This window comes from Girardinichthys multiradiatus, chromosome 1 (genome assembly GCF_021462225.1).
Source record: "Girardinichthys multiradiatus isolate DD_20200921_A chromosome 1, DD_fGirMul_XY1, whole genome shotgun sequence".
Taxonomy (NCBI): Eukaryota; Metazoa; Chordata; class Actinopteri; order Cyprinodontiformes; family Goodeidae; genus Girardinichthys; species Girardinichthys multiradiatus.
The window spans coordinates 7,127,843-7,151,645 of NC_061794.1; the positions used below are offsets into that span (position 1 = coordinate 7,127,843).

Here is a 23,803-nt window from a genome sequence, read left to right on the forward strand (position 1 = left end):
CCGCTATCGAAGCATCCTGGGCCTCCATAAGACCTCAGCAGTGCCACAGGCTGATTGCCTCCATGCCACGCCGCATTGAAGCAGTCATTTCTGCAAAAGGATTCCCGACCAAGTATTGAGTGCATAACTGTACATGATTATTTGAAGGTTGACGTTTTTTGTATTAAAAACACTTTTCTTTTATTGGTCGGATGAAATATGCTAATTTTGTGAGATAGGAATTTTGGGTTTTCATGAGCTGTATGCCAAAATCATCCGTATTAAGACAATAAAATACCTGAAATATTTCAGTTAGTGTGCAATGAATCTAAAATATATGAATGTTAAATTTTCATCTTTACATTATAGAAAATAATGAACTTTATCACAATATGCTAATTTTTTGAGAAGGACCTGTACATGTACAAGTACTCAGGTTTTAGCTGATTTTATTCTAAAACATTCTGCATAAGATTATGTTACTGCAATTAAAGATTCATTTATCTTGAGGGTTTTTGAACATCCTTTCCAGGGGGGTCAATACATTTATCCACCTGTGTATGAAATCAGGGCATGTCTGAGAAAATGGCAGAATAATGAGAGATATAAGACAAAGAAAATCACTTTCACATCATTTCATCTGCCCATCATGTAGCAGAAGAAACAGCCTTCGTCATGATAAGCAGCAGTGAAACTTGAAGGATGTATAATTCATTCAGAGATGTCTTATTCCCAGCTGAGAAGGATCTTCTGGGGTTAATCACCACTTAAACTGGTGTGGTCAGGTAAACCAATCAACGACTGTGAGACTCTCAATGATGAAAAGATAAACATGAATATAAAACACAGGCTTCAGAGTAAAATCTTTTCACTGATTCTTTCTAATAATGATGACCTTTTCATCTTCAGGAAGATGAGTACAAGCAGTGGTTAAAACCGTTGAAGCTGATTAGAATGCTGGGAAGTGGAGTTTACCATGAAGTAAATCTGAAAAGATGAGACGGAAGGTGATTTTTTCTTTGGGGGGGGGGACATAACTTGTTCACTGAACCTATTAAAGACCTACCAAAAAAGTAGAGATTACCAGTTAAAAAGCTAAAAAGCAGTAACTGCACTGGTTTGGATATGAACTGGGGAGCAGCTCTGGGTCTCTATGTTCTTGTTCATCACCACTATGGCACTGCAGCGTGATGGTTGGCGTGTACAGAGAAGCAATATCAATAAACTGCTCCTCAGGTGCAGTCCCTGAATGATGGGACTGATGTGCTGCTGCTTGACCTTCCACCCCACCTGCCCCCAGGCTCCCAGGGGTCTACAGCGTAATAACAGTGCCTTCCTCCTCCAGGCTCCGCCTCTCCTTCGCTCTGTCAGGGGACGGTGTGGTCGAACTGGCATTGGGGTTATGTAGTGATCCGCTGCTGCCGCTGCCGTGCAGGGTCCCGTTGGCATTTAAGGAGAAGGCAGAGCTGGAGTTGGTGGTGGTGCGGAGGTTCAGGTGTGGTTCATAGCGAGGCAGAGAGGGTATGCTGAAGTTAGAGGAGGTGCGTCTAATGGTCTCAGCCTCACCTCCCACCTCGATCACCAGGTCCTCGTCGTCTTCGTCGCTCTCCAGCTCCCCGACGGGGAAGTTCTGGATGATGTGCGTTGGCCCAGAGGCGGCGGCAGCGTGGGATGCGTAGCCGTGGTAGCTGGCGCCACTGTCTGACGAACGCCCTGAGCTACCTGAGGCAGCACCGCCGCCTCCACCTCCACCGCGAACTACATTGTTCCGCTGATTGGCAGGCTTCACGGTGATGATGAGGTTGTGGCTGTTGGCGATCATCATGTCCGTCACCTGGTCCAGGGACTTGCCCGCCACCTCGATACCGTTTACCTCCAGCACCTCGTCATTAACAGCCAGCAGGCCGGTGCTTTCGGCCAGGCCGCCGGGCACTAGGCGAGAGATGAATATCCCCGGGACCTTCTCGAGGCCCTGCGGAGTGACCCGCACACTGGAGCCGTCCCGGATGTAAAAACCTAAAGGCTTTTCCTGGCCGTGCTTGTAGAGGCGAACACGCCTGTGCGTCTCCGGAAGGATGTCCACGTCGATGATGGAAGACACGGGGCGGAAGTCTTTTGGGAGGCTTATGATCACAGGAGGCTTTTTTTTGTTTGGGTCGGGCCGCAGAAGAACTGCTGAAAGCACCGTGTTCTTCTTCCTGGTCAGAGAGTCCGTACCAAATGCTGTATAATCAGCTTCCTCTGCAAAACACAAGAGAGAGGAAGTTAAAAACAAAAAAAATGAAGTAGAGAAGAGGAAGATGGAGGACAAATATGGAGCATGATTTAAACAGAAGCAGGAAGAGAGAAACGAAGCTGCTGCGCATTCCATTTCTACCTTAAGGTAGCCACACATGAAACTGTTACTTAGCTTGACATTCTGTTTCATCATGTAGTTTGAATCTGAATGTTGTCGTTGCTCTCAGCCTGAGGTGTTGCTGGAAGGAGCCTGTGATCCAGACAGCTCCCTTCAGGTCACACTGATGCTAAATGCTACAGCCGCCAACAAGTCGCCTCTTTTATTCAGGTTTTTTCCAACATGCTAAAGCCAAACATGAAGCCTCCTTATGCTCCAGAGCCCTGAAGGTGCATGTGGTGAGCCGATATGCTGCATTATTTATTTAACAGGCATATGGTTGGTTTAGCAGATTGTTCACATGAACTTTCTATTCTACCTCTGATGAAATCATTTAGCAAACAACCAAAATCTCTTGAATATTAACCTCTTACAAGAATGGGTAGCGGTCAGTTCAGCGATGAGTATTAGGGTTGTGATGCTAAAACTCAATGTTAAAAAAAAAACATCTTCAATCCCACTTTAGATGTATAGAAGAGATGCACAGAAAAATCATGAGGTTCAACAAAAAGTGAGTTTTTTTGGTTTGATCAGGTGGCCAACAACTGAAAAATTCAAATATTTTTCAGTTCAGTGACTGTAATAACAAGCACTACCACACTGCACTGAAAACAAAGTCTAATGGAGTGGAAGCTGTTGCTAAGGGAAGAAGAAACTAAGTAGTCTGGAAAATCCACTGGACCCGGGACTAACATTTCCATTCTCCTGGAATCGTTAAAATTTTAGAATTATGATTCCTAGTTCCAGTCCGCCGACCAGAAGAAGAAGCCACTGAACACCGATGAAGAAGAGTCTGCAGGGAGTGTGTGGGCAACCATTGATGGCGTGCAGCGGCGATTGAAAGTGTGGCTTAACGTTAATAAAAGAAATGACCAATCAGCTCAGTGCAATACCTGCAATAATATTAGAATCATACAAAAGGACGGTACACGACCACCGTGATTAAACACATCCAGGTTCCTTCCTTCCTCAAGTTCTGACTCTCTAGCTCTGCACTGCAGTCAGAATCAGGGACGTAAAACAATCAAATACGTCTTATACCAACACTGAGGGAGCCAAGAAGTTATTCTTGACCTAAAACGGTGGGTCAATTCAAATGCAAATACCCAGCTAATGTTAGCTCGTGTTTTTTCATAGATAAACAACCTGAGGTTGCCAACGTTGGCCAGACAGTTGACCAGATTCGGATGTGCCACACCGTTCACCATAGCGTCTAAGGGAAAGATGTCAGTTCAACAAATTGAAAAGTAAACCGTGTAAACTTTTGAGACCCTGCCTCTTAAAAGAATTGGAATCGAGAACTGCTAGAAACCAGAATTGAAAGTAGAAATTGATTTTGTTCAAATTCAACCAAACCCTAATTATTAGTATTAGTGAGGTGTTTAAAAATGAAGTCAGAGGAAGCACAGACGTAGGAAGCCATTTAAAAGAAAACTGTTTTCTAAGGAGGTGTGTCGGATGTTTAGGTTATGTTTCTAACGTGTCAGATAATCTTCATTTATAAACAGGTAACAATAAAAATTGGACAACCCAGTCATGTCAAATTTCTGCCAAACATTTCTGCATATTTAAAGCCAAAATGTTGCATTTTGGTTTATATTATTATTACTACTATTATTAACAACCATCTTTATTGTAATTGTTCCAGCACTGTTTTATACGTATTCCCCCAAGCCACTACATAATAATCCAGATATGGTGCAATGAGTGACGAGTACAGGCTTTACTTAGGAGTGCAATACTTACTCTAACGATCTAGTTTATGTACATTTTATTTGTTGTTTCAAGGACATTTTATTATAATAAGAAATCATACATGATGATATAGTAGCTTTCTACAACAAAGAGTGAGATTTTCAGCAGATAAAAGGAAGGCTTAACTTTTTACAGTCAACATATTTTCTCCCATCCATGATGGAACTAGATGGATCAGGTAAGGGTCTACATTGTCTATAGTGAATACACACTGAGGCTAGCAACGCTAACCACGCTTACCGAAGTTGATCGAAATGTTATGCCCATTTTCCGCTGGGTCTATTTGGCCCTACTCAGCTCGCAAGTGTTTCCAATACAGTTTTTTCCGTACCAGTACCTACTTTTTTGGTCCCTGCTCCTGAGCAGGTACGACCGGCGCTGAGCAGGGACTACATGTGACGTAAACAGACTGCTGTTCACTGGTTGGCCGTGGGACCAGGAGAAATGGGAAGGTTTCCGAGGAGGTAGTGAGGAAGAAGTTAAGAAAACTCAAGGGACTACAATAAAATGAAGGACCACAATGGCCTGAGCGGGCCAAATCGAAATATACTTTTACTATTTACGAGTCATAAATGATGCCTGAAGGCTGACAGAAAAGAAAACGGAGGACGAGCCCGCTGAATCCGCAGAGCACTAATATGCAATATCCAACCTAAAACGAACTTCAAAGGTCCACGGTTTTGAGCTTTTTAGTCTCTGTCCTTGTTATTACCATGGATAAGACAAAATGTTAACTTCTTCAGGCAAACTTTGGAGCTTCACCATCCAGACAGCAGCATCTCTCCTCTCTGCTTCTCCTGCCCCGCCCCCTGACATCAGAACCCCTGAGCTTATTTTATAGGTTCTGGCTGGGCTGTGGTCCATCCAGCACTCTACACTCATGGCTGGAGGCGGGGCTTCAGCCGCCATAGCTTCAGCCGCCGGCGGGTCAGTGGAAACACAACAGGTACCGTACTGGGTAGAGCGAAACAGAGTGGTGCGGAGCCGAGCCGATAAATATCTCGGTGTTCACCTGGACAACAGACTGGAGTGGAGATGCAACTGTGAAGCCATCTACAAGAAGGGACAGACTGTACTTCTTGAGGAATCTTAGGTCCTTTGGTGTTTGCAGCAAGATGCTGCATATCTTCTATAAGTCTGTTGTGGAGAGTCTGATCTCTTCTGCCATCATCTGCTGGGGAAGCAGCATCAGTGCAGGGACTTAAAAAAGCTCAACAAGCTGATAAAGAAGGCTGGCTCTGTTCTGGGGACTCCTCTGGAACCTCATTGTGTAAGTAAGTTTACTACAATTTTTGGATGAAAATCTCACATTTTCATAGTTAAATTCTAAAACCACATGTATCCATTTGCTACCCATTTATTAAAAATAAAACCCGAGTCATTACAGGGTATTTAGCCAGTCACATACCATTCTCTGGAACGGATCACAGCCACAAATAGCACTAAACTGGTATATGATGGATTGTGGGTGGATGGGCCACCTGGATTCACCAAGTGGTCCAAAAACACATAATTCCTCCTGAGACAATCAGCGGCCAGCAGCACTGAGAGGGCCAGTTTAGAAAAGAAACTGTCTATTGAGAGAAAGACAGGATAACCAGGAGACATTCATCATGAGTTAGCATGTATACTGAAACCAGCTAAACCTTTGACAAGCAGAAGTTTATTGTAGATAGCCTCTATGCAAACAACCTGGATGTGCAGAAATGGCAAGCCGTGGTTTCCTCCTTCTTTGTGTGGCTCAAATACTCCTGTGGTTTCCTGGAATCTTGTTTTCATCTCCAGTAACTTTATGTTGCAACACTTTGTTATAGACTGCTGTGAAATCAACATGTTAGCAGAACTGGCAGAAGAGATCTCAGCGAGACCGGGCAGAGCTAGGATGCCAGCTTCTCTGTATTTCATGTTTTTAGGCCGACAACAAACAGAAGCTCTCTAACTGGTTTGGACAGAACAAAAAGTCTACATCTAAACCAAAACTACTTTCACAGCATCACAAAAGAACCGGGCCTCTCAGGACAGAGCCAACACACCATTGAGCAGTGTGGCTTACAGAGGAAAAAACTGAACCTTGAAACTCTAATAGTTAACCAGCATGTAACAAGCAGCCAAACCAACATCTGTGAGACTGCCACTCTGATGTTTTAGATGTTACTTTTACCGTTTCCTTTTAAAAACATTTCAAAGTTCTCAACGTCTCCATTTATAGCAGTTTGTGTCATGTGTTTTTGATGTAGATGCTCTATAAATAAAGCACCAGTAATATTTATTTGAATGTTTGCGTCACCCTCTAAGTGCGTGAGAGTAATCTTGGAAAGTATCCGCTCAGGTGGCTGATGAAAATTTCAGCTCTCAGGCTCTGACAGGTACGTGGCGCGCCGCTGACCCGCTCCATGCCCAAAACCAAAACAAAGGATCGATTGTCCCGGGAAAGAGCTGGCAGCTCACATTTCTGTTCCCATGAGGCATAGGTTTAGTGTATTCGCGCCTCTGATATCTGTAAAGGCATACCAATGTGTCTTTTGCATGTGTTGCAGTTACGTAAACACTGAGGGGGATTTTAGCATTATGGTGTTTAAATGCACAAACACATCTTTCCTCCATCGCCAACAAGGCCTGCTCAGTCAGTGCAGTCATGCATGCGACAGGGCTGAGCTCTACATCTCATTTCACTCTTAGCAGACGTCTTTTGATCCGAACCATCCGTCCATAACGTCACATTGGAGATCCAGACCTTTTATCAGGAACCTGACCATCAGCGATGGTCACACACACCAAGCAACAACAGAGAACATGGATTTGGGGATGTCTGACACTCTCACACTGCACAGCTCCTAAACCATCCGTGTCCAATAACTGATAATGCCTTGGCAGTATTGACAAACTCAATACTATGTAAAACTATAGTTTAAGGCTGAAATAATTCATCGGATTAACCGTGATCAATCGATTATTGAAATAATACTGGAGTATAGACTCTAAAACATGGCACTTGCTCAAAGAACAACCCAGTCTGAGCAGTAAGTAGGTCAAAAGTATACAAATAAATATTACCATTTTATGTTTAAGATGAAAAAACCTTTCTTTGTCAGTAAATATGTTCTATCCAGAACTCCTGAAGTGGCAGAGCTTTAGCTTCACCTGGTTCAAAGTCAAAAATAAAAAAATTGCCATTAAGCACATTTTGCCATCAGAATATTAATTTAAAAAAAACATCGACAGATTATCAAAGTAATCATTAGTTGCAGCCCTACTATATTTATTCAATTATGGCTGGTTAGAGCACCAGTCTAGCGCTCAGTCTAATTACCTGCCGGGACCCATAAGAGAGTTAGTTAATTATATTAACTAAATATTAAAAAGCACATTCATAACTCAACTATAATAACTGAAAACTGTCTCTATTCAGGGAGTCATTCAAATGAAATGTACACAAAGTCTAAAATCTATAACATCCTAATTTACATTCATCAAATGTTGCCACAGAATAGATTTTCTACATAATGTGAACGTAATGAGAATCTGCTTTAAGGAAGCCGCATGCTGATGATTCCAGCCTAGAAACAAGCCGACCATCATTTGACTTCTCCCCAGCATGGTCTGAGAGAGCTGCTGTCCTTCAGAAGACGCAGATTAGAAATTAGATTGTTTTTAGTCACTCTGTGCTTGGTAAACACTCCAAAGGTTGACTGTGGTGTGCTGCACCCACACTGTACAGGTATGTGGTATATTTGGCCAATGATTAACCTGCACAATCAGAGAGGAACTATGAGGGAAGCAGATAAAAAGTTGATTATTGTCGATCGGTAATCTAGAAAAGTAGGACTACTTCAAAACTATTGTCAGCACTCTCCACTTCCTCTCTTGGAAACAATGGCATGTTCAGATATTGTACAACCCTAAAATCCACCTATTTCATTAATCAGGGAAACAATGACTTCCTGTAATCAGGCAGCAGTAACTTCTTTCTTAACAGGCCGTTTTCTGTTTGTAACGATAACTTAAAATGGTGCTCGAAGCAACTACATCATTAGTAGCTCTCTTCACTGAACTACTCTAGCAGACACATGATTGGTCTGCATGATAACAACCTAGCCTAGCTTCATATGTTATTACAGAGGATTAAATCTGAGCCTGGCTAAAAGGCCAACTGAATTTATGATTAACCCAGGGTTGTTTCTAAACTGGCTCAGTTGGTTTCTTTTGTCACCTTCTGGCCCAAGCAAATAATCCCAACATAGACCCGTGGTAGCTGCTGAATTAGGGTGTCCGGTTTAGAAATAATCTCCATACTCTGAATAGAGAGCACAATCAGCAGCTCAGCACAGCTCAAGTATTCCAGCAATGCAGTGGTTGCTTTGATTCCCACTCGCTGAATGGAGTCAATGTGGAGGGAAGGAAGCAAATCAATGGAGGAGAAAATGATGCTCTCTGCTGTTTGTCACCTGGATGTATAGATGTGTTGATTCATGTATGAAGCTGACCAGGTTCTGACAGCTGTGAGCAGGTATTCCAGCCCAGGACTATTGGACAACAGTCGAAGGTCCATCAGCATTTCTTGATTTTGCCTCAGAAACAACTGTTCACCAATGTACGAGAAACATCCCCATAGCATGATTCTTGAGCCGCCGTGCCTCAGTGTGTTGTGGCTACAATTCAGTGTTTGGCAGTCGTCTGCTAAACTGTCTAGATCCAATTTTGCTTTCATCAGTCCATATAATGTTGCACCATTTCTCTTCAGGCCAGTTGATGTGTTCGTGAACTAAAACCTGTTTAGCTTGGGTTGGTTCAACCGAGGGAGTTTTACAGGGGATTCTTACCTAGCTTCACAAAGGCATTTAATTGTTACGGTTCTCTCAGGTAACTATAGACCTTCTATGATCACCCAGGAGCTGAGTGGTAGTCTCCTGCAGCTTTCTCACATCTTTCTGGTTTTAGTTTGCATTTTAGATCAATTCAGCTGACATTTCTGCACTAAATTGTCCCCTCCCCAATCAATGTTTTAATTAAAGTTTAGAGTTTATAACACATTCAACACAGATGAACGTGCTATAAACAGCATGTAAAACATTTCCTTTCTCCAACCTAAATAAGACAATGAAAACCTCACTGTTTAAAGTGATATCAGCATGGAGTTCAATCAGACTTTTTCATTTAACGACTCAGTTACACAGAGTCAGCAGCATGTATGTCATGACTGTTGGGTTTTTATCTCTCTACTACACCTACTAGGTAGAAACCTGCCATGTAAAAATATCATTCCTACCATGAACGATTATTGATGTGGTTAATGGTGGTAACAACATTAACCATGTAGAGGAAACTGATTGTTTTGCTGAACACATTAGGTCCTATGATCGCTCTGTATGAACCCTGACATAAAAAAAAAAAAAAAAAGGCCTCTGTTACTAGATACAATTTGCTGCATGTTTGGACCCCAAAACGGAAACTGAAAAAAGTCAGTTAAAAACATAAACCATAAAAACAGAAACATGAACATCTAGTGAGAGCATTAATGTACTTCCTGGTCCAGCGATGCATTCATGCAGACTCTTTTGGTTCTCTTCTTACAGCCCCTTCTTGAGAACCCACTTCACTGCTGGTATTCAGTATCAAAACTACAATGATCCTAAGTGATACGATGCTTTCTCTGCAGCATAATTATCTGTAGCAATAACGCTAATGATCCATTATTTTCCCACTACCTATCTTTTTGGGAAACCTGACACTACTCCCAGGTTTTATCATGACCAGGAAGTAGCCACACACACGTCCCAAGCACCATCAACATCACAGCTGCCACAACTGTAGCTCCTTTGTTAATATTTCAGCTATAAATACATCTGCTTGAACAGAGTAGCTAGAACCATCTGCTGTGTAACACTGTAACACTGCAGTGACGGGAAGGCCACGACACTAACGGATAGAAGCCTAACAAACATACAGAGCCTCGCAAAAGCTTCCACTTTTTTACATGTCAGAAGTCACCCAATTAGGAAATAGTTCATCCATGTGTAATTTAATCTCAGTATAAATGCTGTTGTTCTTTGAAGAACATTAGTAAACAAACAGCATCATGAAGATAAAGATGTTCACCTAAACTGACTGGCCTTGAAATGAGAGCAACCACCAAAGAAGCAGCCGTAATAACTCTGGAGGAGCTGCAGAGATCCACAGCCCAGAAGAGAAAAAAAAAGTTTTTTTTTTTTTTTTTACATCAGGCGATAGGATAAATATTATTCATGCACTCCACAAATCTACCCTGTATGGAAGAAAGCTTCAGTAGAAAGAAAGCCATAAGTGGTCCTATTTAAAGCCTACCATAAGGACACAGCAAACATGTGAAGCAACATGCTCCGGTCAAACGAGACCCACACTGAACATACCATCCCATCTGGGAAACATGGTTGTGACAGCATTACGATGTGGAGTGTTCTTCAGCAAGGAAAGGGAAGCTGCTCAGAGTTGGTGGGAAGATGAATGAAACTCAGGAAAGCACCATCCTGGAAAACCTGTTAGAAGCTGCATAGATTTGAGACTGGGCCACAGGGTCAGTTTCCAGCAAGACAACCCCCCTGAACATACAGCCACGGCTACCATAGAAACACTTGGAGATCAAAGCATGTTCATGTGTTGGAACAGACCAGTCAAAACCCAGACCTAGATTAAAACCCAGGGCCCAGACCCCCAAAGTCATACAGCAGTAATCAGAACAAAACGATGTTCTACAAAGAACTGACTCGGGTTGTGAATGAAATGCTCACCACACTTGTCACAAATAAATATTGTCCATTTTGAAAACACAGATATATTTTCCCTTTGACTTCATAATGACTTCACTCTGTGGTTCTCTATCACATGAAATCCCAATAAATGCAATGAATACTTTTACAAAGCAGCATTTTAGTCAAGGATGATAGTTTGAGGAAAATCTATTTAATAAATAAACACAAACATGCTGCTTTCACTGTTAATGAAATGAGTCTCCTGTAACCAATCATAGGACATCAGAAGGCTGAGAGTGAGACGGCCGTGATTAAATGAAGACGAGCAGTTGAAGACTGTGGGGTTCTGGAAACAGTCAAGTTTGTTGATGACAGGCTTGGATGTTCACTACACAGCCGGTGCCATGATGTTCCTAACACCAGCCGATACAAGAGGAGGGGGAGGAGTGTGTGTGTGTGTGTACTTTCCTAGAAGAGAAACAGAGGAGAACAACACGATACAGGATAAAGAGACAGAAACACAAACATTATAAAGAGAAAGGAGGGCTGGAAAACTACAGAGGAGGTGATTAAATAAAAATCTTTTCAAAGGGGTACATTCCAGAACGGTTACTATTCCTGGTGGGGCGAGCATACCTCCCTGGCACGGCCCAGATAAAAAACTGCCTTAATGCTGCTGATAAGAGAAGGAGGAACAAGTTGAAGAGGGAGGTCAAAGAGAGAGTCCTGAGAGAAGGAGGCAGAATAAGGCCAGTGATTATCCAGACTGAGGCAGAGTGCAGCCAGCTGATATGAGTGAAGCTTTCATGAGAAGGTTCACCAGACTGGTGGAGATGTGAGGCCAGATTCAGCACAGGAAGCGGGGATGTGTGAGTAACTGGGCCCCACAGTGTGAGGAATTAGACCAAATGTATTATTTAAGACTTCTTGTCATTAAGACTTATTATCCTGCTGCCAGGCCTCCTCATATAATGTCAGACCCAACTTCTCTATTCCAGTCATCAGTCTAGGCTTGGGAGCCTTATGAGCTTCTAATTTGTTCAGAAAAACCTGAACAAAAAAATCATCACTGTACAGGAAAGAACGGTTCTGTAGCAGCAAATATATAAGTAGTTTTAGGGCTTAGTTTGCACTTTTTGGGTCGGGTATGGTTCCATCTTGTTACTGCAGTATGAAGCAGTTCCATCAATTTATTTCATGCTGACAGACATTTTTTCTTCCTGTGTTGGCTCCTGTCCTCCTTTCCCCATCAACCTGTCCCTTAGCCATTCTGGTCCACCTCTCTGCTGAAACACGTTTGCTTTCAGCTGGTCCAACAGATCCCCCGCCCCCCCCCCCCCCCTGCATGTTCTAAGGATTTAGCAGTTCTGAAATCATCTCCCTTGTTCACTTCTACTGCAATGCTTCATAAAGTTGCAGCTAAGATCACAACAGGGAGGTAAAGCTGGGAACAAAATGCTTTGTTGAAACCAGCGATGCAGAAACTGGTATGCAAACACAGGTTTTTCAAGGACAGTGACCAGCCAAACAATACTGGGACCAGTAAGGCGAGCATGACGACAGGTGGCCTCTGGTTGGTTGGAAGCTGGGATGTGCATTTAGATGAGAATGTGCTTTAGCTTGTGATAGGGTATATGGTGGTTAAATATTGATGTACATAAAGAATTATTAAAATTTAAAGACTGATCATAATTGTTCCTAGATTTGCTTTCTGATAATCAGTCCTCCAGAGATCACAACAGGCTAATTTTCCTTTGATGGGTGATTGACAGGTTAATATACTATTCGTTAAAAACATCAAAATAAAGAACTTCTAGCAAGTCTATAAAACACTGATGTACTTTATAAATCATTTTAAAAAAATCAGATAACGGTTAGGGGCATAAGCTTTGATATACGAGAAGGAATAATCAAACAGCTAGCTCTATTAAAGAACCTGCTACATATTTTTTTCTTGTATGCGACTCAATGAATGAATGAATGAATGAACAGACACAGTCAAAACCAGAATTCTATATAAGCAGGGAAAGCCTAATTAGTATATGTCTATTTCCTATGAATAATAATTAGTCTAGTTGGGTAATGTGACATGTAATATTAATGGCCACCTTCTAATTATAATAGAATATTACAGTACAGGTTTCTAAAAGGGTACAGGGAGCATTCAGTTGGTAAAACAAATGACCTCTTAGTTCACCAAAAGCAGCATAAACATGAAAGCCCTCAGGATTAAAGACGTCAATGCTGCCAAGGTGAAGCAGAAGGAAGAAGCACTTAGATCTGGTAAAGAAGGCCAACTTGGTAAACTTTTAGCAGACCATCATATCTACCAAAGTTAATGATTGAATAGTGCTATTATTGACAAAACCAGCCAGTTCCTTTTAGATCAAAAAACGAACATCTCATTTTCTACAGAGGATGAGCTGCCATTTTAAAGCAGGTTAAAGGTCAGATGTAAATACTGCCATCCACCAGCAGCTGAGTTTTGTTTCAATACTTCAATTTCAGGATCCCAGAACTGGTCGACATCAATACAGTAAGAATATCTCTGGCCTTTTAACGGGAACTGTTAATCATACTAGGGCTGCAACTAACGATTATTTTGATGAATCTGTCGACTATGTTTTCAATTAATCGATTAATAATTGGATAATTGAAAATGTGCATAAAAGGAGATTTTTTACAGGATTAGAACCACGTGAAGCTAAAGCTCTGCCACTTCACAAGTTCTTGATAGAGCATTTTTACAGACAAAGAAGGTTTTTCATCTTAAATGCCAAATGTTACTTTAGTTATATTTTTGTATAATTTTGGCCTAATTACTGCTCAGAGTGGGTTGTTCTTTAAGCAAATGGCATGTTTTAGAGTCCATATACTCCAGTTAATAATTATTCAATTACTAAATTATTTGACGACTATTGAAATAATTGATTAATCACTAATAATACGAATAACTGTTTCAGCCCTAAACCATACATGCGTTTCTTTGAGACTGGATTACTGCAACCCCTTCACCAGCCCAAACAAAGCATCACTGGACCGTCTGTAGGTTGTGCAGAACGCTGTTGCCGGACCTCTGACCATATCACAGACGTTTTCTCATGTCACATGTCTACTTGTCCTGCTCCATTGGCTCCCCATCCACTCCAGAATAGGGCTGAAACAGTCCTCAAGAGGCATAGTTTTAGTTTCAAATGGTTAAAATTCTGTAATAAAACCCCTATTAAGCAGCTTTTGCTATCAGATTATTAATCGATTAATTGAAAAAAAATAGTCGACAGAGAAATTGTTCTTAGTTCTGACCAAAAAGAGAAAAAAGAAAGAAATTCAAATTGTTCAGTATTTGACAAATCACTGATCTGAGCTGATTTAAAGTACAATGAGCCAAGTCCAATCTCTGGTTTACTGCCTGGTTCATCTGTAGATTGAACACTAGTCTGCAGATAAAGTGAAAAGCAAAATGATTTAAATCGGCTGAAGCAAATCGTGCTTTCTGTCAGAGCTTTACAGAAGAGCAATAAATGGGAACTAGACTCCTTTACTATTATAAGTGGTTTGTCATAACTCAGTGTTGGGACTGAAAGGTAGAAAGGTAACAGTGTTTGGGAAGCTGCTTGTCAGAGCCTGCGGACCACAGAGAGCCAAATGAAACATGCTGGGACAGTGTGCAGAAGGCGATCCATAGATAAGCAGATCTGTACATTAGTATCAGGGCTACACTGAGCCCACAGGGCAGAAGAACAGTGTTTTAATTAAAGCTTGCCATAAAAAGAAATCTATCAGCTTGACAGTCTAATGTGTGGCAAAGAACTCTGTCATTTCATCTGTTGCAGTCTGAATCCAACAAATGCAACAAAAACGAAACTATTCCCTCTTTGTCCACAATGGCTTTATCTACAACAACTGATTCCACTAAAGTACACAACTAAGACCCTCTTCTCCAGGTTTTGAAACAGAAAGGGTTCTCCAGCTAGAGTTCATCCGTTGTCATTTGTGATGTCTCTGAGTCTAAGCAGACAAAGTTCAGCAGTCTCTTGTCACACATCCACCTGACAGGGTGTGGACATTCCTTCATGTTCTCTGGCTCTGTACAACGTACAGCTCACTCACTACCTCTGTCCTACATTCATCACCTTGTCATCTGTCCAGCTTTCCAGATTATCCCTTATGGATTGTTGTGACCAAGACTCTTTCCTTTCTACAGCCACACCCTAAACCTCAGCTTCACCTCTTCTCACAGTTTGATTTTCCTACAGCAACCCCTTCTGGCTCTCGACCCATTCATCTTTTCCGAGCAGAGAAACTCAGCTAGCCTCCTAATTCCCCTGTGGTCCATCTGCTTCCTCTCGTCCAGGCCACCCTGCCTCCATTTTCTTGCAGTTTGAATAAAGTCTCATCAAGTCAGGTATCAGAGGATAAAGACTTGGGCTCTTGGCTTTTTTTTCCAGTATTTCAAGCTCTCTCCACTGGTTTCTCTTTTATCAGTTTATAACCCTTGTTGACTGAGCCGTGATCTGAAGCTCAGGTCCGGTCTGGCCCGCTGTCCGGTCTAATCTATCCACAGGACGTGATCAGACGCTGGCCACATACCACCCATTATGCCCCCCTCCCCTCCACTTCCCCCCTCCCACTCCATTTCTTCCCCTCTCCCTCCCACCCCATCTTGGGCCTCTCTCTGCATTCCTCCCTCACTAATGCTATTCCCACTATCCTGCTCCCTCTCTTGTCCCCTCCTCTTACTTCTTGGTGCATTCCCATCACACTTAAACTCCCTTGCTCTCATCTGCCTACATCACTAATTACACGCCTTGCCAAAACAACGCCTTCTACATTACTCCTGCTTTAATACTGTTTACTCTGTCTCCCTGTTCATCCCTCCATCTCTCTCATTAGCTCTAAGATCTGCACCTCCTCCACACATTCCTCTTCAAATGCTCCTAATCCTTTGTTCCCTCACTCAGCATCCTTGGGAATAAATAGTGTTTGTCTGAAAACTTTAGATCTGGAGCAGGAGTGGCTGATTTCTATTGCCTTGTCAGACTGGGCTCCTTAGGGGACCAGCATCATTTTTACACCTGCCACTTTCATGTCCCTCCAGCTTTGAAGTGTTCGCTCAGTCGCTCCATGAAGGACCTTGTTGTGCTTGTTCAGTCTGTATTTGCTTTCATCCTCATCGCCATTATATCTTCTTCTGTAAATGTCACTTTTTCACTCCATTTGTGTCAGTCTGCTTCTACATTGTTGCCTCCTAACAGACTCAGAGCACCGCTTTGTGTACTGAAACCACAACGCATGTTTCCTGCACTTTGACTCATGCGTGTATTGGTTACTAACTCCTAAGGCATTCTCATTAGGGATTGTGAGTCCATGCATTGCTGCCCTCTGCTTTAATGACTAACGGTTTTGATCTGTCCAGGGGTGAAACTGCATGAGCATAAAACAAGGACACGCCCTGACAGTATTTATCCAATAACTGCAACAAGAAGCTTTGAATGTTCTGAATCAATTACACAGCTGACTGACTGCTACAAGCAAGCTGGCTGTCGATACTTAATGTGACTTGATGAGCGCTGGTAATGTTGTCCCTTCACCATATTCTTACCACTGATACATTTTAGTTTTGCTGGTTTCATACCAGATTTTTAAGCTATGTCTGCCGAAGGGTCATTTCCTAGGGACCCCGGGTCAACTGCCAGTGGGACGTTTCTAACCCACTTTGACAACTAAAGGCTTAGAGTCATTTTCTACAGTCTGTTCAGTATACTGTAATATTCAATGTAAGGAAGTATGGCCTCCTATAAATAGAGTCTTTTTGGTTTTAACTGGTATTTTCTCCACCTTCCAATCATGACTTTTTCTGAGGCTGGACTGGAATCAGAAGTCCCTGACACACTGAACTCTGGAGTTAAAACAGTTAAAAAAAACTGTTAAAACATTACTAGATTACTTAAGCTTTTTTTAAAGACCATCTGCCTTCAAATTATATTGTATATATATCATATATATCATTCTGTTTGGTTTCCATTAAAAACAGACATAGAAACTACAGACATAGAAACTACAGACATAGGAACTACAGACATAGGAACTACACACCACCTCGCCATACTACTGTCTCCTGTATTCCTACACAAAAACAACTGATACACAAGTTAGATCAGGAACCAGAAACCGGCATGTGTCTGGCCTGCTGTTGACAGCTTCACTTTGTCAGCTTCTAAAAGAGCCAAGAACTCCTGAGGAAACGTGGAAATATTTGAATAGAAAATAAACACAGTATTAGTCAGAGGGCAGTTTCGCCTTCAGACAGCTGAAGGATGACAACAATCTTCAGTTACAACAAGCCTATTCATAACATAAAGACCACAGAGTTTCTTTAGACTTTATAGTTTCTGTGGTTTCTCAAACACACCAAGGTGGCAACAACTGCAAAACAATGATAGATATTGGATGATTAAAGTAAGAGACCCTTAGAGCAGCTCCAACACTAATAATGCACAGTCTCCCAGACTAAAAGCTGATCCAGGAACAGCCCTCACTAGACACACTGATCTGTACTGAGACTAAACGCACAGAAATTGTGAAACTGCTAGTTGGGAAAGTGTAAACAAGCACTGTAGCTGGAGACTGTTTATATTTTAGTACTAAACACATTTCTAAGATCTCTGTGGAACAGGATTTGACTGTTCCATGAAGGGAGAGGTGGTGCTCACTGATACTTTGAAGGCTTGTTTTATCCACCAATAGCAACACATCTGAATAAAAGACACTAAGAAATGTACATAAATATAACACGACTATCTCAAAGTAAACAGTAGTAAGCTAGGATAGGTAAGGAGTAGATTCCCCTTGCTTGATACAAGTCCTCTCATTAGGAGTGAACTGTACCTTTAACCGAGATACACAGACACACTGGCTGATGGTCAGTTCTCAGCTTGATTGATTAGAAACTCAAAAACTGGATCTTTTTCTGATGAGTGAACTCTCCATATCTAATTGTTACCAGGGTGCGGTCATGATAACGCTATTTTTTAAAAGGCACTAGTGGCCTTTACTTTTCAATTTTTTTTCCAAAAGTGAGTCTACACGAAATAGGATGGAGAGAGGTGGAGGACCTGCAGTTAACATCAACTGACCGGGACTCGCACCCACAACAGCCTGCGTCAAGAACTAAGGCCTGCTTATATGGGTCCCGCACTTTACACCTGCACCACAGCCACGCCCGCAAGAACACTCTTTTTTTAAGTGGAAGTTGTGACTAAGGGAAGAAGACTCAAAGTAAGCTATTTGTAGCATCAGTGAAGTGTTTAAAATGAAGTCAGCTGCAGCACAAAACATGCTGCTACTTAAAGACAGACTTCAGCAGATAAGCAGCAAGCATGAACAGAATAAAGCAAAGTTGTTCTGTTTGATACTTTAATAGCAAAGGTGGCACCAACCCTTCAGGGAATCCACAAAGAGACTGATGTTTATAGTTAGCAATGTTAAAACATGCTAATGGCTAACATAAGATGCTAAAGACGTCTGTAAATACATATTTTATAATCATTTAATCCGTTTTACAGCCAATCCTCCCTCACACACTCCTTCAAACACACCCGCCTCTGGTCACAATATCGTTGTTAAATTAGCAATCATTGCTCATGACAAGAAGGATGGAAAAAATGTTTTTGAATGCCGTTCTTATGTTTTCCTACATGGTAGTTGTGAAAAAGAAAATTGAGGTTTGATAAAAAGCAGCTTACAGGTTTTATCAACACACACACACACACACACACACACACACACACACATGACTAACTAAAGAAATTTGCTGGCCTTTCACAGTCAACATAGCATCACTTTCTGGGAAACCTGCTGTAAAGGGGTAATAAAAATGATTTAAAAAAAAGAAGAAAAAGACTTCAGTTAAGCCCAATGTTTAGTGCAGTTTACCATCCATCAAACATAATAAAACATCTCCAAGGTTAATATGTTGCACACTGAGGAGCTTTTTAAACCTAATCCAATTGCTTCCTCACAGCAACGTGAAGAGGAAGGGAGGGCAACAAATCAGGAGGGGAACAGGCTGAAGGGTCTGAGGTTAATAGGGTATGTGGGGGGTTGTGGTTGCATGGATGTGGGACCGTCATTTGTTTTTGTTTCAGCTTTTCTACAAGACAGCGCATGCCTGAGAGCATGAGTGATGTGCACTGTCTGCTTGCCTTCATGGCCGTGTTTTTCTCTTGTTCCAGTGCATTTATGAACAGCAGCGAGCCCAGCGTGGGGCTTGTGTCTGGAGCGTGTAATTGAAACATCGTCCCATGCAGCGCTACACAGTCACCTCACTAATCTCGTCCTGACAAAGTGGCTTAGCTTCTATAGGGTCATATGGCACAGGGAGACAGCTTAAATGCGAGAGAATACACTGCCAGGGTTGCCCCACCACCCACCCACCCCACCCACCCAGGCCACCAGATCCTGGGATCCTCCGACACTCAACAGGTCCCAATCAGGAACTCCTTCACTAACAGAAACTCACAGGGTAAAAAGCCTAACAAACAGGAATGTGTTGCAGTACCCAAACATGAGCAGCATTAGCTTCCAAATTACCTTAACAACTAAGCAAAACAACTAAACTTCTCAGATATTCTGAAAGCTTCTAAACTGGTCTATGATGCCATGCGATGTTATGGCAGGACATGAGTAAAGTCAGTTTTAGTCCTAATTATCCTGAGTCACAAAGGCGCCAACACACAAAGATGAGCGTTGTACATAAAAATGATTTTATGGAACATGAAACTCTTTTCCGCAGTAGTCAGGTTCATTATGTATAAAACAACAAATTAGTGACATCGTTTCAGGTAATGCAAGTAGAACTTATTTCCTTTTAAAAGCACCACTGATTCCACAATCAACATCATATTTCTAAGCTACGGCATTTAAAGAGGAAACTTCTGTTCGCAGAAACTAACAAACCGAACTTTCGCTCTTACCTTTCCTCTGCAGGAAGAGCCTTAGCAGAGGGTTGGCACTTTTGACGGCCTTGAGATAGTTGTCATCGTTGTTGATGGGCAGCAGGTCGCCGTGCACATCAGCATAGGCCACCAGCAGCTCCACATTAGGGATGCGATGCACGTGCTGCAGGAGCCCGTAGAACTCATCGAAGCGGCCTGGCTTCGACCGATCCAGAGAGAACCGACGAAACTCTGCGCCAAACTGGAACAGGGCACACAGGCACAGGACGTGAGTATAAATATTAAAAACAAACATGAATAACGCAGGAGAAGGTAGAACAGAAACAGCTCAGATTCAGGAAAAGGTGAGCAATGAGAATTTAGGGAGATTTCCAGAACTATTCTGATATATGAAAATGAAATCAGTCTGCCCTGTTCTGTAGGTCTGTATGTGTGGGTCTGACATCAACAAACCAACATAGCAAGTGTTTTAAATGAATAATGTACATTTTATGATAAACATTCACATGTTTGTGAACGCAGTAAATTGCTTCTGCAATTAGATAAAAACCCATTTTCTGCATGCTTGCATTTCTGTAAGTGAGGCCAGACAGGATCAATGACTATATAGGTCTGATGTCATCAGCTGTGTAGCTGACACACAGCACATATAACGCCTCCCTGCTGATGTTGACAAGAAGTTCAGGTTGTTGTGGTTACTGTTCCCAAGGATGGACAAAAGATAAGGTGCAATTCACTGCCAACTGGAGACTTGTTACACATCGCTGCACAGCAATGTATAAATTACAAGTTGGAGGACAAAAGTACATGTAGCAACGCTTCAGGAGAGAGAACGATTCTGGTCCCTTTTTACAGCTCAGCCTGCAGCAAACTGGGATACCGGACCAAAGGCACCGATGGCAGTTTGTACATCGGACTTTCACCCACTTTCAACTAATTTCACCAATTATTTGTGCACACTTAAAAACATCTAGAAAAACAAGACTAAGGGCGCATTCACACGAATGGTCCGGTCCAGAGATCGGTAAAAGGAAAAAAGTTCACACCTTCAGTTGGCCCAGTTTGCTTTCACACAGAGATATCTTAGACCGGATCAAACAAAGTCAAACAATTGCAACGGATGGTTTTGGGGGCGGCATCGCGCTGCTCGAGAAGAAAAAAGCACGAAAGAAGGAAGTCCATCTCATCAGGGTTTCTGTTGCTACTTTGGTGTTCAGATACAGCTGTGCATCTGCACCTCTTCACTACTCCACTTAGCCCCACGAGGCATTTTTAAAACGCGTTCACTTCAGATTTGCACTCTTACTTTGTTTTTCCTATACTACTTCTTCCTCTACTCAGATGCGCTGCTCTTACGTAACATGCCTTCTTTCTGCTATTGGTAAGCTGGTCCGGAATGCGTTCACACTGCAAGCAAACTGCTCCAGGGTGCGAATAACACTATGGTGAGACCTGCAGGTCCGGGGCGGGTTCCGCTCCAGAAACCAGACTCTGGCACAATACAAAGCGTTCCAAAGGTTTGGAGTGAAAGCACTGCATATATGAAGCTTTTTCTTTCCAGGACAGCGGAAACAAATCATTCCTAAAATCTGAGAGAAGTATTTCTATAAATCCAAACTAAATTACAGTGTTTCTATGTGCCTGCTATTTTTCCAGATTATAGTTTTGTTTTTTTAAATATCCTTAAAAATGTTGACATGCTCCATGTAGATACTTTTGTTTTTAATCGAGACTTCTGTTTAAAATAAATTGCAGCAATTTATGACACAGTTAGTTCAAATTACGGTTAAATAGTTGTTAAATTGATTATTTCATTGTAGCATTGCAAATTACATCCGATCTGATGTTCAGCCTGTTGGATGGAATCTCTGTGAAGCAGAAGCCAACACCTCAGAAGGATGATGATGCTTGAGATGTTAAAGGTCAGAGTGCCAGAAGCAATAATATCGCAATCTAAATTTCTAATATCGTGAAGTCCTAGTTTTAAATATTTATTTAATGAGCGGCAAATTAAAGTCCCACTGTTTGTGGAGAACAGACTCCTATTCTCCAGGATTATATCTTGAATCAACATCAGACTAAATTTACAGGGAGGTACAAAGAAACTGCCATTTTTGACAACTTTCTAAAACAAGAGAATTATTTACACTAAGAATCTGAAGTTTCAGTTGGCCAACACTGCATTATATTGATCAGAAGACATGGCCAGGGTTAGCAAGAACATGTCAAGCTATTTATAGATTTTGTAATCAAATATATTTTTTGAATAATTGACTGCAGCCAATTATCCAGTCCTCTTATGAGGCACTTTGAGAAAATTAACAGCTCTTGACTGTCCTAAATTGAACTTTTGTTCCACAAAATCTTTGCATGTGCAGCTCTTGAACATCATATAATTTTAATTCCAATATTACTTATTCGCAAACTTCTACATAAATTGATCTGACAGTGTCGCATGTAAACAATATATTCATATCCGTTGATAACCTTACCATTTTTTAGAGAGATCAGACAAAAACGTTTCATAAACTGGTCAGAAAATGTCTAAAGTTTCACATACACTTTCCGCCATTAGTTTTTATTTGTTACAGAATAGCGAAGTTTGAATCCTCTTAAAAAAGGTCACAGCTGCTATTTTGTTGGGCTGAATTGTTTCACTTACATTTATAGTACATGGTGATAAGGAAAGAAGCGAGAATCGGCAGATTCCGGTCTCCTGTCGAGTAATCTGTGCATCCATAAATATTACCTTTACCAGTCTGTGGAACACTTATAAAACACCAATTCGTATTTATGCCATAATTAATGCCATTAATAAATTCCGCCGCAGGCGGAAGGAGCTAACCGACCGCAAGACGAATGACACCTGCACTAACACAGATAAATATTACGACCAGCAGGAAGATACACCTCCAACATGGCTCCGTTTGTTATAAACATTTTGAAAGGCCCGTACATCTCCTTGTTAGATAAAGAGTTGTCACAACTTCGGTAAGTGCTTGCAGGGAACGGCGGAAGGAACTGTGACAGGTTACACTGGCTCGCCGCGGCGTCAGCTGACATTAACCTCCACCTTCAAACTTACCCAGTCATAAAACTTAGTAAATACAGCCACATAATAGTTAACTTAAAAGGTGTAGAGTCTTGCTGCAATAAAAACAGAGCAACTGCTCGTAGAGGCCAGGCTTACATGTCTGTTATCGGCGCAACATCACAACCTGCTACCAAGCCACTTAGCTGGCTAAATTAGCAGGAGTAATAATATTATTCAGCACAGAGAGTTAGGGCCACACACACAGAAAGTAAAACTGACAAAAAAGTATCCATGTCACCTTGCTTTTCACCTCCACGGCACTCAGAGAACGGCTGCTCGGGACTCGGTGGTTTTTGTTCATGTTTCGCTAGCAGCAGAACCGCCGCCAAAGCCCTCACACTCCGCCCTGCTCCAGCCGCTCCTGCCGCGGCTTCAGCAACCGCTGCTGCTGCCGCCGAGAGTCCGAAAAACAAGTAGTTTCACCGGGACCGCGAACTGTCCCAAGAACGCTCGGCTGCCAACAGTTTCTGTGGTCTTTACAAAGAAATAGACAACTACTGTCAGCCAGCTCGGATCAGCTGGTCAACTTATCTCCTCTCATACTTATCGTTTCCGACGCTATCTAACGGCAGACTACACTGCCTCAGAGCGGGTCCCTGCCGAAGCCTGGCTGCCTGCCTCCTCTCAGGGCCGGCTTCAAAATAAAAGCCGCACACTCCAAGACAGTCAAAATAAGACGTTTAAATACCTGCCAAGTGGACTTCAGCCTCACATCAGCTGCATCAGCTTTTCTAAAATAAAAAAAATAAAAACTTTCATTTAGGAAATTGTACTTTATATATAGTACATATTACAAATTCTTTAAGATGTGAGGCAACAGTCATCAGTAATGATGATAATAATAATAAAAGTAATAACAACTATATATATATATAAAGAGAGAGAGAGAGTTGCAAAG

At 41.9% G+C, this 23,803-nt stretch overlaps 1 protein-coding gene across 1 annotated transcript; it reads right to left on the minus strand.

The window, feature by feature from the left end:
* Positions 1-283: 283 nt before the first annotated feature.
* Positions 284-23,542, minus strand: pard6b (par-6 partitioning defective 6 homolog beta (C. elegans)). The gene is made up of 3 exons (XM_047346620.1): positions 23,144-23,542; positions 19,830-20,052; positions 284-2,220 (listed from the first exon to the last, which is right to left on the minus strand). The coding sequence occupies exons 1-3, from the start codon at positions 23,204-23,206 to the stop codon at positions 1,292-1,294; spliced, it is 1,215 nt and encodes a 404-aa protein (XP_047202576.1). The 5' UTR covers positions 23,207-23,542; the 3' UTR covers positions 284-1,291.
* Between the last annotated feature and the right edge of the window lie 261 nt (positions 23,543-23,803).

Excerpts from the sequence above, each read along its gene's own strand:
- pard6b (XM_047346620.1), bottom strand. The coding sequence starts at position 23,206 with ATGAACAAAAACCACCGAGTCCCGAGCAGCCGTTCTCTGAGTGCCGTG. Across the intron at positions 20,053-23,143 it reads CCGTGGAGGTGAAAAGCAAG|TTTGGCGCAGAGTTTCGTCG; the intron begins GTGACATGGATA and ends GCCCTGTTCCAG. Across the intron at positions 2,221-19,829 it reads GCTCTTCCTGCAGAGGAAAG|AGGAAGCTGATTATACAGCA; the intron begins GTAAGAGCGAAA and ends TGTGTTTTGCAG.